The sequence below is a fragment of the Phocoena sinus genome, chromosome 9 (genome assembly GCF_008692025.1).
Source record: "Phocoena sinus isolate mPhoSin1 chromosome 9, mPhoSin1.pri, whole genome shotgun sequence".
NCBI classification, from domain to species: domain Eukaryota; kingdom Metazoa; phylum Chordata; class Mammalia; order Artiodactyla; family Phocoenidae; genus Phocoena; species Phocoena sinus.
In genome coordinates this window covers 86,905,457-86,922,121 of record NC_045771.1, presented here as the reverse complement: position 1 = coordinate 86,922,121, position 16,665 = coordinate 86,905,457, and the positions used below count along the sequence as shown (strand labels likewise).

Genomic DNA, 16,665 nt, shown 5'->3' with positions numbered 1-16,665 from the left:
CATTATAACATTGTTCATAGTGAAAATGGTTATTACCTAAGTGTAAGTAAGGGAATGGGATATTATGTAGAATAAAATATACCTGTACCTTTTGAGAAGAAGGGCTCTCCGTGACATATTAAATTTTAAAAAGAAAAGAAAAAAATGCAAATTGCTTAACAAAGTGTGTACTACAATCTAGCTACCTATCTGATTTCATATATGTATGTATACGTGTATATATGTATGTTTATATGTATATATATGTACATGCATATATATATCTATTTAAGACAATAATACATGCATAGAACATATGGCAAACTTAACAGCAATGTTTTGGGGAATGGTTTTAGGAAAGAACTCTCATCTTTTACTCCATATATATCTGTATTGTTTTAATTTTTTTAAGATGAGTTTCATTCATGTTCATGTTTACTGTACAATTATATTTGAAAATGGTAGAGAGCATGGTACTCATCTTCCCAGTTATATGATTTTCTCAAGCAGCACTCAGTAAATCAGATGCAGGTACACAAATAAGAGTTGACTTCATCCAGGATAGGAGTTTGCCAGACATATATAATGGAAGGGCAATGGTGAGGGAGCTAAGCTTTTGAGAGTGCCTGAAGTGATGGGCAAGGACTCTAAGGACTGGGTGGGAAATGAGAACAAGACATAATACTGATATGTGGGTAGAAAGTAGAAGTTTGTAAGAAGGGAATGAAGAGGGGTAGAGGGAGTAATTGAGTGAGGGAGCTGGAAAATAGGAGATGGGGGTCAGAAAGTGGAATGTTTGTATAGTTCTCTGTCAGTATCTTCATCTTTTTGTTTTATTAGACCTTTTTCTTGGTCAGATATATTAACACATGACTTCCGGGCTTCCCTGGTGGCGCAGTGGTTGAGAATCTGCCTGCCAATGCAGGGAACACGGGTTCGAGCCCTGGTCTGGGAAGATCCCACATGCTGTGGAGCAACTGGACCTGTGAGACACAACTACTGAGCCTGCGCGTCTGGAGCCTGTGCTCCGCAAGAAGAGAGGCCGCGATAGCGAGAGGCCCGCGCACCGCGATGAAGAGTGGCCCCCGCTCGCCGCAACTAGAGAAAGCCCTCGCACAGAAACGAAGACCCAATACAGCCATAAATAAATAAAAGTAACACATGACTTCATAGTGCAAAATTCCAAACTTAAAAAAAGGAAATGGACTTGGTTTCCAAGGGGAGAACCTGAAAAATCTGTGGATCATCAATTTTCCCTCTTTGAAACCATTTTTGTACTATCATATCAATACAAGTAGGCCTGGAGGGGTGAAACTATCCTGGGGAGAAAGAGCCTCCTCAAAGGACCTAATACAGTTGTCCCTCAGTATCCTCAGGGTTGGTTCCAGGACCTGCCATGGATACTAAAATCTGTGCATGCTCAAGGACCTTGCATAAAATGGCATAGTATTTGCATACATACATCCCACTGTATAAATCACCTCTAAATAAATCATCTCTAGATCACTTATAGCACCTAATCCAATGTAAATGCTATGTAAATAGTTGCCTGCACACAGTGAAGTCTTTTGCTTTTTGAAACAATGGAATTTTTTCCCAAACATTTTGGATCCACATTTGGTTGAATCCATGAATGAAGAACCTGCAGATACAGAGGGCTATTTAAGATTCAGGATAAAGCCATTCTGAGTGATGACTCAGTCCAAGTTGACCATGGAGCAGGTAGCACAACTGGACTCAAGTTGAGGGTCAGGGAACATCAGGGAAGTAGTAACCTCTCCTTGCCTTGCTCTCCACTTGCCATAACACTACATGGCTGCGAGAGGCATCCCTGGTTCCTCCTCTGGATGAGAGCACCTCTTCCTCACCAGCCTACCATACTGTTTTGCCCCTAGAGAAAAGAGGCCCTTAGAAGTGCTCCCCATTGCCTAAGACGATATTCTTCCGAGGAGTCCTTCACTCACCTCTGCTACCACGTTACCAGCAGGTGCAAGAGAGCCTCACACACCCACCTTAACCTGGTTACCTGCTTCCCCTAAGAGACTATCAGGCTGAATCCCATTGTGTCTCATATCCCTGTACATCTATTCGCCTGACCCAATTTTCCATGCCTAGCACTCTTCTAAAACCCATCTTCGGCAAGTTTTGGAATACATCATCTTTCATCACAGATTTCTATGTATATTTAACCTCTTCTGAACTCCACCTACCTGTCCTGAATAAAACCTGGCTGTCTACTTAGGATATCATTTCCCTGCCAACTTTTGAATAGAGGCTGATTTTTTTTTTTTCCAATCCTGCTTAATTCACTGGGCTTACTGAATCTGTTGATTGATATTTTTCATCTGTTTTAGAAAATTCTTGGTCATTTTCAGATTCTGCTTCTACCTAATTCTCTCTTCTCCCTCTGGGACTCCGATCATAAATATGTTAGCTTTTTTTTTTTTTTAACTTAGCCCTACATGCCTATGCCTCTTTGGCTCTCTTCTGTTTTTTCCCCATTCTCTTTTCTGTGCTTAAGTTTGGATATTTTTCATTGATTGTCTTCACGTTTACAGATTCTGTTTTATGCTGAGTCTCGTCTACTGTTAAATACATCAAATGAATCAAATGAGTTCTTAATTTCAGATGGTATATTTTTCAGTTCTAGAATGTCCATTTGATTTTTTTATACATTCCAATTAATATTCTGCATCTTTTCATCCATTTTGTCTATCATATCCTGTTTTCTTTAACAGGTTAGTTATTATTAATTTAAAAGCATTGTCTGTTAATATGAATAACTTTGAATTAAATTATTAGAATTTAGTTATTAGAATAGAATAAATGTTTTTTTTTTTTTTTTTTTTTTTTTTTTTTGCGGTACGCGGGCCTCTCACTGCTGTGGCCTCTCCCGTTGCAGAGCACAGGCTCCGGACGCGCAGGCTCAGCGGCCATGGCTCACGGGCCCAGCCGCTCTGTGGCATGTGGGATCTTCCCAGACCGGGGCACGAACCCGTGTCCCCTGCATCGGCAGGCGGACTCTCAACCACTGCGCCACCAGGGAAGCCCCTGAATAAATGTTCTTTACTCAACTTACTGGTGTGATTTCTGTCTCCTGGCTGGACGCTGACTGATACAGAAGGCTTAAGTGGAATGCAACACGGGGGACTTTCTGGGGAGTTGGAAAATGACTGAGGTGTAGGTGTATCCATTGTCAGAATTATACAGCTAGGATTTGTGTTGAATTCATGTAAACTTTACCTAAAAAAATTATAATTGAGAACAGGTGGAAAAATGGGTGAATATATAGATAATACAAAGATCACAGAATGGTGATAATTGTTGAAACTGGGTGATGGGCACATAGGGGTTCATTATACTATTGTTTACTTTATATACTTTTGAAGTTTTCCATAATAAAAAGTTAAAATAAATGATAGTCATGGCTGCTCATAACGTATGTAGCTAGGGATGGATGAAATGACAGGCTTGATTTGGCTGTGCAGTCATTTTCTGTTAGCTTGCTGTATCAATTATTCATTTCTGTGTAACACAACTGCAAAACTTCATGGCCTAAAACAACATGACTCACTTAGTTTACTCAAAAATCTGAAATTCTTGCAAGGTTTTTTAGGGAGAGCTTGTCTCTGCTCCATGTGGTACCATCCAGGGTGGATCAGCAGAGGGTTAAAGATCCACTTTTAAGATGGTTCACTCACATGCCTGGCAAGTTGGTGTCAGATGTTGGCTGGGAGTACAGTTAGGTCTGTGAACCAGGAGGCTTGGTTCCTCCATATGGGCCTCTCCATGGGCTGCTTGGACTTCCTCACAGTATGGTGGCTGAGTTCTAAGTGCAGGTGTCCCCAGAGAGAACTAGGTAGAAGTTATATCACCATTTATGACCTAGGCTTGGAAGTCAACATAACATTATTTTCACCTGTATTCAAGAGGAGGGAACATATACCCCACTTCTTGATGGGAAGTGTATCAAAGTCACATTGCAAAAAGAGCTCATGGGATGGGATATATTGTTACGGCCATTTAAGGAAATACAATCAGCTATATACCTGGCTTGTTCATTCAAGGGGAATCTGGGATCAAGTTGGATCTCAAAGTATTATCTGAACGAATAAGATGTGGATTACAACACTATCACCCAGTAAGTGGGTCTCAATTCTTCTATAAATATCCCTTCTTTCTTTTCTATGTTCCCCAGGAGCAGATGTATACTGGACATTAACAAGTTGCCTACACAACATCTACTTCCCTCTTCCTAATATTTCTTACACTCTTATTCCATAAACTACCTCTTCCCCATATAGCCCATATGCTTCAGGGAAACTGACTATCCCTAACTCTGGGGTTGGACCCTGATTGGCTTATGACAACCAGCACATTCAAGTGCCCTGGGCACAATGTTTGTGACTATGACGGGTGGTGGTGAGGATCATGGGAGAGGACAAGATGTGACCTAAACCAGTTTAGATCAGGTTGCTTGGTTGGAATGCTGGGACAGAGATATAGCATCTCTGGATGTTTGTGGGGAAGCATGTAGCCCTGGGAGCCATTGCCAATTCTCCTGTGTCCACAAGGAAAGATGGTTTTAGGGTAAGTGGATTCTGAGGAAGGTAGAGTCGGGAAATGGAAAGAAATCAGGCCTCTAGTGACATCAGTTAGTCACTGGGTTAAATTCATCCAAAGCATGATCTACCTTTAGAATTTCTAGTGTAGGAGCCAATAAATGCCATGTTTAGTTGAGGTTTATTACTTGAACCCTAAAGTGTGTGAAGCAATACAAGGGGATCATCTATTATTACGAGATTGCCTAGGTTTGATTCTTGGCTTTGCCAATTACTAATTGTGTGACTTTGAGCAAGTTTCTAAATCTCTCTGCCTCAGTTTTCTGTGTAGTGAGATTCCAGATGGATGAGAGACAGGCCTTTAGTTTCTAGAGTAGGAGAAAGCAACTGTGAATGGGAAGAACGGGAAAAGAAAATCACAAAATGTGTCCTGAGGCAAATCAGGTTCAGGAAAGAATACATGGGAAAGGTGAGGATCTGGAAATGGAGTCCTTTATACTATTCACTCTCACATATCCCTTGGAAAGCCTTTGTGGGCTTCTAGAGGTTTGCACACCAGCTTAAAATCTGCTGGATTTTATGTTCAATTCAAGTTAGGTTTTTTTTTTTTTAACAACAGATTAGGCTCTGGACACCAGCCAGCCTTTTTTTCTTGGAGGGGATGGCAAGAGTGGTCAGCTAAGAAGGGTACATTTGACCACTTCGTCAGCAAGCATTTGCCAGGCATCTACCATGTGCTAGTAGAAAACAGCTTCAACCATTTGCAGCTATGACTCTGAAGCTGTCTCTAGCTCAAACTTCCTCCTGAGTGCTCTGTGCGTTATCCCTTTGGGTGTCCGACAGACACATTAAAGAAGTGAAAAGAAGTAGGCGAAGTTAATTTTAACAATAGATTTTCTACAAACCAATCTATCCAGGCTATAATCATTTCAACATGGACTCAATATAAAATCATATTAAGTCTTCAAAATTGAGTGTGTATTTTACACTTGCAGCACATCTCAGTTTGGACTAGCCACATTTGAAGTGCTCAATAGCCACATGAAATTAGTTGCTGCCATATTAGTGCAGGTCTGGAATGCATTAACATATTTAATAAGCCAGAGAAAATTACCTTTGACCCAGATATGATCGTGTCTTTGAGAAGGTTGTTGTTTTCACAGGCACCAAGCTTCTGGAACTTCAGGAAGTGTCTGAGTGGCACAGGGAGGGTGGAGCGGCTGTCTAGTCAGGTTGGTCACCTGCAATCAGTGTCACACATGGGACAGTTGTTCTCACATGCACCGAAATAAATTGATACCTATTTTCAAATCTTCAGGAATCACAGTGATTAGTTTCATATTGCGAAAAATGCACAAAGTGATATGAACATGCTATAGACTGAACGTTTATGTCTCCCCAAAATTCATATGTTAAAACCCAATCTCCAATGTGATGGTATTAGAAGGTGGGGCCTTTGGGAGGTGATTAGGTCACGAGGGTGGAGCCATCATGGACAGGGTTAGAATACTTATAATGAAGACTCCAGAGAGCTCCATTGCTCCTTTCATCATGTAAGGGCACTGTAAGAAGATGGCCATCTATGAACCAGGAAGTGGTGCTCACCAGACACAGAATCTTCCTGCACTTCGATCTTGGACTTCCCAGTCTCTAGAACTGTGAGAAATAAGTTTCTGTTGTTTATTAGTCCCCCAGTCTATGGTGTTCTGTGATAGGAGTCCAAACGGACCAAGACAGAGAGTAAGTCATGGACTAACTGCTGCCATGGCTTGTCTCAAACCACAAAACCCTTTAAACCCTTAGCTGAGAAAGACTCCAGGGGGAGACTTCGGGAGACGTGAGTAGAGATTCAACAAGTGGCCCTGCTATCTTTCTGAATTTTACCATCCCTTTGAGATTCTCTCTTTGGTTACTGTTATATCTTGCATCCTTATCTAAATAAAGCCTGTCCCCAAAAATGACATATCAAATGTATAGAAAATCATAGATGACTAGTATCTTGGTTGGCTTGGACTGCTATAATAAAATACCATAGACTGGGTGGCTTAAATAACAAAAATTTATTTTCTCAGTTCTGGAGGCTACAAGTCTAAGATCAGGGTGCCAGCATGGCTGAGTTCTGTTGATGGCTCCCTTCCTAGCTTGCAGATGGCTGCCTTCTCACTGTGTCCTCACTTGGCAGAGAAAGAAAGAGAGCAAGCTGTCTGGTGTCTCTTTATATGAGGGTGCTAATCCCAACGTGAGGATCCTACCCTCATGACCTCATCTAAACCTAATTATCTCCCAAAGGCCCCATCTCCAAATACCATCACATTGGGGAATAGAGTTTCAAAATATGAATTTTTAAAAAATAAATTTATTTAGTTATTTTTGGCTGCATTTGGTCTTCGTTGCTGCATGCGGGCTTTCTCTAGTTGCAGCAAACGGGGGCTACTCTTTGTTGCAGGGCGTGGGCTTCTCATTGCAGTGGCTTCTCTTGTTGTGGAGCGCGGGCTTCAGTAGTTGTGGCTCATGGGCTAAGTAGTTGTGGCTCACGGGCTTTAGAGCACAGGCTCAGTTGCTCCATGGCATGTGGGATCTTCCCAGACCAGGGCTTGAACCCGTGTCCCCTGCACTGGCAGGTGGATTCTTAACCACTGAGCCACGAGGGAAGCCCCTCAATGTATGAATTTTGCAGGGACACGGTTCAGTCTATAGCAGCTAGTAAATGTAAGAAAACTAATTTAACTGCACCGAAAAAATGAAATGTAGATGAAAATGAATTATTTTCATCAAATCAACAAATATAAAAATGTTTTAATTCTCAGTGTTGGCAAGGTGAATGGGACACTCCCATTGGCTATCAATGAAAGTATAAACTGATAATATCTTTTTAGAAAAGCAATTTTGAGAAATGTATGAAGATCTTCAAAATACACATTTTGATTCTATTTCTAAGGAAATAGAGGTGAAGATATGTACATTTCATCATTAGTAGTGATAATATGTATATCATATAATTTTTAATAAAGGGAAAAGTTAAAAGCACCTAAATGCCCAGCCATTTATAAATTGTAAACATTTATGGTATAATTTTATGCAATAGGTTATCAACCAACCTCAATACATGATGTTTTGAAGAATTTTTGGTGGCATGGAAAAATGTTCGCAATGTAATAACTAGCCAGGAATAAAAAAAGGTACATGTAGGTACTTCCCTGGTGGCACAGTGGTTAAGAATCCTCCTGCCAAAGCAGGGGACACGGGTTCGAACGCTCGTCCAGGAAGATCCTACATGCCGCGGAGCAACTAAGCCCGTGTGCCACAACTACTGAGCCTGCGCTCTAGAGCCCACGAGCCACAACTACTGAGCCCGCATGCTGCAGCTACTGAAGCTGGCGTGCCTAGAGCCCATGCTCTACAACAAAGAGAAGCCACTGTAATGAGAAGCCCGTGCACTGCGATGAAGAGTAGCCCCCGCTCACCACACCTAGAGAAAGCCCGCACACAGCAGTGAAGACCCAACGCAGCCAAAAATAAAATAAATAAATTTATTTTTTAAAAAAACTGTAGTATGATCCTAATTTTAATTTTGTAAAAATATATGTATTGAGGAAAGACTGAAATTAAAATTTTTATTATAGGCTATTTCTGGTTGTCAGGATGATGGTTGCTTTTTATTTTCTTTGTATTTTTTTTCAACTTTCCAAATTACATAGAACATATATATTTTTATAATCAGAAAAAGTTCATATATTTAAACAAAATAATGAAAACAGGCTTACGTGTAGGGAAAAATGCCTCCTTTTTTGCTTTCCCATACTATTATCAAGTGAAATTTATTGATGGAGAAATAGAAAAAAAACATACAAAGAAAGCATAGGAAGCATAAAAACACTCATTGCTGGCAAGTGCTGGTTTCTCATCCTAGGAAACCAGTTGGCTGGCCAGTTTGCAGGCCTGTGTCTGGTCTCGCTGGGACGAGAGCCCTTTTCCTCTGGCTGCTGTGCCAGCTGAGGTCTCCTGGACACCCTCTTTCCTAGATGGGTCAGCCTCTTTTCCTGCTTACGATGGCACTTTCATAAAATTTTCTCACTCTGCTTTCACGTAGGCCTGTGTGTGACTAATTGCATACTGATAGATTTCCAAAGTTTTTTTTTCTTTTTTAGCAGAATCCCAGGGTTCTAAGGACGCCTATGGGGGATGCTCTAGAGGTTAAGAAAGGATCTAGATTATATTTGGGGATTCCCATGAGTTTGGGGTTTATTTTAAGATTCTTTTTTCTGATTTAAAAAACAAAATTTGAAACCACTGTGATCAGTTCCAGGAAATAATCTCTTCCTTCATGGTTCATGTCCTCCATGTTGCAGCAAGTGAGTGGACCTCATAGACCATCAGCACCTAGCACAGTGTCATGCAACCTAGGTGTATTATTTATACAACAGATATAAACATAGAGACATTTTTTTAGACCTTGGAGTCAAGTATTGTTTTAAACTTTAATTTTAGATTTGAAAAAAAAAAGTGAACTAAATGATCAAAGACTTAGGAATTTGGGCAATAAAATATTTACTTTCTATATATTATTCTAAGATTTGGCAAAAGTATATTTCAGAAATTCAAAGTTTTTAAAAAAACTATCTACATGTAGACACTGAGAGCCTGCGCCTCGATACAGTTGTGGGGAAACTGAATATTGCCTTCTAATTCTTCACTCTCATTATATTCATTGTTTCTCTCTCTGAGAACTCTGAAATACTCATCCCACCACTGTTGGAATCTCCTTTCTTTGAGATATTCCTTCCAAAATACACTTGTATTTTAAAAGCTTTCACTAAGCTAGGAGTCCATACAATGAAGCCCTACTGGTAGAATATCAAACAGTAGGTTATCAGAAGTATTTAGAAATCTGTTTCTCTCTCAATTTTCTACATACTAGGCAGAAGTCAGCACACTGTCTACAAGCAAGGCCTGCCCCATAGGGACCAAAGATGGGCAAGATATTAAGGGTATAATATCTACAAAACTCTTTAGCCCCTACATATAAAGATTGCATCTGCGAGTGAGAAAGTGTTAGCTCAGGTTTCGGTTTAACAACTAGGAAAGATTAAAGGAGTTTGCAAAACTAGATCTGCCCAGCAGAGGGCATGTTTAAGTTACAAACCATGATCTTTATGCAAAGTTTTCTATTTTTAGAAATTAATAGATAAATACATGTTTTTAAAAATTCTTATGCAGTTTTTATGCTTTGTGTTTCTTTCATGATTAAGTTTCCAATCTGTATTTTAAAAAAACGTATTTATTTCTAAATCACATAGACTCTACTATCAGAAGTTTTTTTAGAGACTAATAGCTGCAAATACTTGCCAGAGATGCAAGAATCAGGAATTACTAAATATATGAGCAAGAGACCATAAGCTTATGTAGATGAGAAGGAACTGGTCACACTAACTCATTTTGCTGGACCCTGGGACTAGAAGGTTGTGGCTTCCCCTGAGGGCAGTTATGTTTGCTGTGTTCCCTTAGCCCAGCCAGCCAGTTCATAGATGCAGTTCCAGAGGAAAGCCCATGGTACACTTAAACAACCCAAAGGCATATGACAACCCAAAGGCTTATTATTTCTTCAGTAACAATTCACCTACTCATCTAGGGATTACATGGCTGGTGACCACCTCCCTGTTGGGCCAGGCACAATCCCACAGGTATTAGGATCCTGCTTTTACTGTCTTGCTCTCACCTCACAGAGACCTTGTCTCCTCTCCTGTCCAGTCTGCCTTAAAACCCCTCAAGTTCTGGCCTTGGGGGCATCTTCCTGTCCCTGGGGTCCCTCCTTAATGGCTAAATCCAGTTGATCCCTTTCGATAATCTTCAATATGTCTTTAGTTATAGAGTTTCTAAAATAAAAATTTGGCACCCTCTATTTAAATGTTGACAAGACACAGAACCCCCTTTATTTACAAATTTTTAACTTACTAACTTCCATAGGAAAACATTAAGACACTCCTAGAACTACAGCATGCCAACACCATCTCTGCTACAGATGGGGATGGTGAGCACTTCTGAGATGGCACTTTGGACTTGTTTTGGGGGTTGGAGGGTAGGGAGGTTGAAGGGACTTTGGACAATGTTTAGAAACTTAAGCCTCTTCCTAAGTAAAGGGGTTTCTGTAACTATATGGTGCTGACATTGCAATTTTAAAAGCAATCTCATCTGGAAAAAAAACAAGGTGTAAACTATATGTTGATTACCGTCTACTTGAAAGAAGAATGTGTATGGGGGTTGGCATATGAATAAAATATTTTGGAAGAGATAACGTGAAAAAAAACCTCTCAAGTTCTGGAGAAAGATACATGTGCACACAATTTTGTTTGAGTGCATGGTATGAGCCAGGGGGGAGTCCTAGGTTTGTAGTTTAAAAACATGCTGGCTCTGTGAATCACTTGGCCCTTCTCTGCCTCATCTGTGAAATCCAGAAGCAAGAATATACCCTCTAAAAGTCAAGGTCAACCCTAGAGGGATCTTGGAAACACACTGAGGTGCGACTCTCTGTTGTATGGCCATCTGTGACCTTGGCCATGTGATTGATCTTGCAGGGGTTTGATCATGAGTGACCTATTGTGTCTAGAGGAGGATCCAGTCCTGGGTCCTGGTATGGAATTCTGACGTCGTCACAGTGACCCTGCCTGCTTCTCTTTTACATTTATCCTCCATTCCAGCCAAACTGGTCTGTGCCTCTGAGGCTTTGTTCTTGCCAAGAGGAAGACCCTTGCCCTCTCCTTACCAGTTGAAAGTTTCTCCAACTGCTGAGGACCCCACAAGCATTTGGTAATCACTTTATCTCTGCCCTCATGAAGCAATTATCTTCTATATTGCTATTTAGGCCCTTAGCATTTTTCCTATGTTTATCTGAGTGTCTAAAAAGATAAACAAGACTTGCTCTCTCAAGTGTCTTATATCTACCCATAGTTCTAATATACAGTTCCTACCCTGCTATTTATATTTAAACTATTGTTCTCTCAACTTCTCTCTCCTAACCATTTCTGTCTCCTAACCAAGACCAAACGCATTGGTCTTAATCTCTTCCAATAGACTTGGTATAAAGTCTCTCTTTCTCTGTCATTACACTGGCCTTTGAATGGTACAAGGGAATATTTTAAAATTTATTTTCTCTTTGTCCAAGTCTTTTCCTGTAATGGAAGTGATAATTAGCAGTGGAATGGTTTAAAAAATGATGATGGCTTGCTATCATTATCTATAGAGTACTTATTTTGTGCTAGAAAACAATTCAAAGTACTTTACATATATTAATTCATTTAATTATCATGATAGCCCTATGATATATATACCTTTATTATCCCATGTATGGTTAAGGAAACAGAAGCACGAGAGAAGTAGCTTGTCAGAGGTTACATACCAGAAAATTACAGATCCAGGAGTTAAACCCAGAGGACTCCATTCACTGCATTATCTTGCTTCTTGTAAGATGGGTAGTACTGAAAAGGAGCAGAAACAACCGTCTTGGATAAACCCTTCTTTGTCCTCAGTACCCAGACATTTTTCAGAATATTTGAGAAATATTCTGGACTGAGATTAGGGAGGCAGAGGCAAAGAAAGCGGAGGATTGCACAATTGTTTTGTGAATTTACAAGACTGAGAAAGCCAAGTAAGTCATGGTCTTTTTTTTGTCCTTGACCATGTAAGTTTTTACTAAGAAGGCTAGCAATAATAAAGCCCTACTCATCGTTTTTTGAGAGTCAAACATTCATTTTGCAGGCATGTTTGCATATTTTGTCTCTCCTTATAAAGACCAAGGTAACGGTTTTATAGCAGAAAAAAAAAAATCTATTGATTCACTAACTATGCTTTCATATTTGCATGGAGCTATGCACTGTTCACACATTAAGATGTGAAACCCCAGGATATTTTATTTTGCCCAGTGGGAAACTACGAACAGTGAGATTTGTTATGCAAAAAGTGAATATTTGAACTATGCTAGTTCCATATGACTTTATTAGAATTCCATAGACTTACCCTTTAACTTGATTTGATTTCTGCGGGATAACTTTTCAGGAAAAGTAGTTTTCTGATCTGTGGAGCTTGGAAATATAAAGAAATAAGCAACTTCTCATATTCATTTATCAGATCCCAATTTTCTCAATAATTTACTTTAAAGCTGAATTCCAGTAAGGCTTCAGTGTGATAGGAATCAACTGGGGAGCCAATCAAAATGCAGGTTCCTAGACCTCATCCTCTGAGACCAATTCACTCCCCAGGTTATTCTGCTGCAGATGTCCTCTGGGTACCAGACTAGGATCAAGGGGAGAATGTGGAGAAGGGAGTAGAGAAACTCAGTACTTTAGTGATCGAGGCACAGAAGGGCTAGAAAGCAGATGGGCTTTTCATCAGGGCTATTTAGGGAGCTGTCTGAAGTCTAGCCTCCAGGGAATAGACAACTTCAGCCCTTAGGTAATAGAAGACTATTCAAATCCAGCTTGACAACTTTGGTGAGAACACTGATCTCCCGTATCACTATATTCTTTAGGTCTGGGGGAGAAGGAAATTAGTCTGCAGATGGCTGAGTGCTCACTGTAAGCAGCTGGGGCGGGGCTACATCGGAGGCAGAGCTGGGAAGGGAGAGACATCGAGGTCTTACCCTTTGGCCATAGGGGCTAGGTTCCCAGCCCGCAGGTTGCACACTAAGTGGGGCGGGGGGACATGGAGCTACAGCAAATGGGAAAATGTGTTGTGCAGGTTCAGTCAGGAGAATTATGCTCTTATGTGGAGGAACACTATGAGAACTGCTTAGAGTCTAAAACCCAGGACCCCCAGGCCTGGATCTGTTGACACTTGGCTCATGGAGGTAGGTGGGAAGAACTCTGCATGACTCAGAGGTGGAATTATTTTGTTCATGAGAGAGAGGAGTAGGAAAAAAGCCAGCAAGAGGAGGCCCTATGTGGAGGAAGGGCCAAAGAGAGAGCCTCACCCGCTATACACACATACACATCCCCACACCTGTACCAGGAGACCCACCAGTGAACCAAAGAGAAATGTCTAAGCACTCCAGGTGGTTTCTGTGGGATGTGTGCTGTAACTCTTTTTCTCTCTCTCAAATGGAGAGGTATTCAAAATATGACTCACCAATACATTTTTTTTTTTTTTGGTTTGTTTTTTTGCGGTACGCGGGCCTCTCCTGTTACAGAGCACAGGCTCCGGACGCGCAGGCTCAGCGGCCATGGCTCACGGGCCTAGCCGCTCCGCGGCATGTGGGATCTTCCCAGACCGGGGCACGAACCCGTGTCCCCTGCATTGGCAGGCGGACTCTCAACCACTGCGGCACCTGGGAAGCCCCACCAATACATTTTTAAAATTTATTTTATTTACTTATTTTTGGCTGCATTGGGTCTTTGTTGCTGTGTGCGGAACATATATATATATATGTATATATATACATATATACATATATATATACATATATATATATATATATATATATATATATGGAGCGTCCTTTCCCTCCACCCCTTAAAATCACTGATTCAATTTCCATTATATATATATAATGGAAAATAACTCAGCCATAAGAAAAGAATGAAATAATGCCATCTGCAGCAACATGATGGACCTAGAGATTATATTACTAAGTGAAGTAAGCCAGAAAGAGAAAGACAAATACCATATGATATCACTTATATGTGGAATCTAAAATATGATACAAATGAACTTATTTACAAAACAGAAACAGACACAGAAAACAAACTTATGGTTACCAAAGGGAAAAGGAGGAGGGAGAAAAGATAAATTAGGAGTTTGGGATTAGCAGATACAAACTAGTATATATAAAAAAGATAAACAACAAGGTCCTAATGTATAGCACAGGGAATTATATTCAATATCCTATAATAAACCATAATGAAAAAGAATATATCTATATCTATATCTGAATCACTTTTCTGTACACCAGAAACTAACACAACATTGTAAATCAACTATACTTCAATAAAAAAGGAGTTCCTCATATTTAAAAATGGTAGAAACCATTGATCTAAGGTAATCACAACTATTTCTTCAATTGGACTGTCCCTTCCTGGACCAGGGATCTAACCCGTGACCCCTCACATAATGCAACAACTCGCCATTTACAATGGAATTTTTTTTAAGAGTAAAGGTAAACTGCATGTTGCTCTGGTTATTTGGTAACATTGAATAAACACAGAGGGATATCTATAAAGCACATTTAGTTTAGAAACTGTCACATTATTTGACTTTGTCTGACAGAAAGTCTCTTGCTTAGTAAGAACATGCAAACCCAGAAACACTGATTCCATTTCATTTTCCCAGGCTCTGTTATGTGGTCTACTTGTTACATGTCCTGAGGATCCCCTGAGGTATTTAGAGAAAATGATCACTGCTGTAATGGAAAATGGTCTTGAAAGTCTTCTCTGGTAAGTATTGTTTTGATTTATGGTAGGGAGATATTTTATTTTGAAGGTAAAACACTCCTTGTATACTATCAAAAAAGGTCTTGCTGATGAATGTTTCCAATCTTAAGATTGTCAAAGAATCCCTCCATAGGCTTATATATATATATATATATATATATATATATATATATATATATAAAATCATCATGATTGTTTATTGAGCTAGGACATTTAGTTACCCCAAGTAGTTTTCAGTCTGTTATTATTATTTTTTTATATAAATTTATTTATTTATGGCTGTGTTGGGTCTTCGTTGCTGCACGCGGGCTTTCTCTAGTTGCGGAGAGCGGTGGGTATTCTTCCTTGCGGTGCGTGGGTTTCTCATTGCGGTGGCTTCTCTTGTTGCTGAGCACAGGCTGTAGGTATGCGGGCTTCAGTAGTTGTGGCTCGCGGGCTCTACAGTGCAGGCTCAGTAGTTGTGGCGCATGGGCTTAGCTGCTCCGCGGCATGTGGGATCTTCCTGCACCAGGGATCTAACCCGTGACCCCTGCATTGGCAGGCGGATTCTTAACCACTGCGCCACCAGGGAAGTTCCCCTCCATAGGCTTTTAAGTCCCCCAAACTTCAACAGGAACAATTTCTCCACTGGTTCTTAAGTTAGAAACATAGCACAGTCTTATCAACAACATGTGCCCATAGGGCAGTTTATTTCAAGTTGAAGATGAGGACAGGATGAGGATGCTTCTTGGGGAGCACAGCAGAATCCTGAGGGGGAGTGGTTTGAAAAAGCCCTCCAGGTGATTCTGACATGCCTTTCCCAAGGGGAAGTGTTTTTCCTTCCCTTCCCTTCCCCTCCACCCATTAAAATCACTGATTTAATTATGGAACTAATTACTATGAAATGAAATTAATTTTTGACTGCATTTTATGATTTTATTAAAGGGATATGTGCATTGATCCATCAATGAAACCCAAAATTCGGAGACTGTTGGAAACTTACGTGGAACAACTTTTTGGACTGGATGATCAGCTGGTAAGTATTATTAACCAAACACTCTACACTATACATCTTAAGTTTGGACGGAAGCTCTCAAAAAGATTTTAGATTTCATGAGAGGTGTGAGGTCACACTAGTTTTGAACTTGGGGCCACTCAGAAACGTGAAAGAACATCACATACACATATACAAACATCCCCCCCCCACACACACACATATGCACAAAGCCACACTCATAGAAACCTCCCCAAATTTCCAAGAAGCATTTGGACAGGCAGTTATTCTTTCTCTTTCTGACAAAATCTCTCTACTAAATCTCCCCCTTTCTCCTTCTCCTCCTCTCTTGTATCTTTATAATGACAAAAATAGCATTATGGAAAGCTTTAAAGGAGGATATTTTCTTTCCGTTCTAATCTACTTCCTCTGTTTTCCACGCCCCCTCCATTCTCTCTGCCATCTGCCTGGGAATTATGCTCACAAAGATATGGCCGAAACATTAATGAGACCTAACTTAAAAACCAGACCAAGTTAATGAAAGGAACAACCAGCTCCAACAACTGGTTTTGATCCTGTAAAGAGGGGAAGGAAGTAATTCAGAATATGGAGACTTTCAGAACAAAGACTGTGCACCTGAGAGAAGCTAAAATAGCAAAAGGCATGTGGGGAGAGAAAGGGCAACACGAATTAGACGTGTGTGGGACCATGTGTCATACCTCTAGATCCCAGG

General features: G+C 40.4%; 1 protein-coding gene across 1 annotated transcript in view; it reads left to right on the top strand.

The window, feature by feature from the left end:
- The window catches only part of FBXL13 (F-box and leucine rich repeat protein 13), a 185,494-nt gene that overhangs the window by 1,148 nt on the left and 167,681 nt on the right, over positions 1-16,665 (top strand). Inside the window, 2 exon segments of the mRNA XM_032642583.1 lie at positions 14,859-14,962; positions 15,884-15,974. Coding sequence (XP_032498474.1) covers positions 14,859-14,962; positions 15,884-15,974 — 195 coding nt within the window.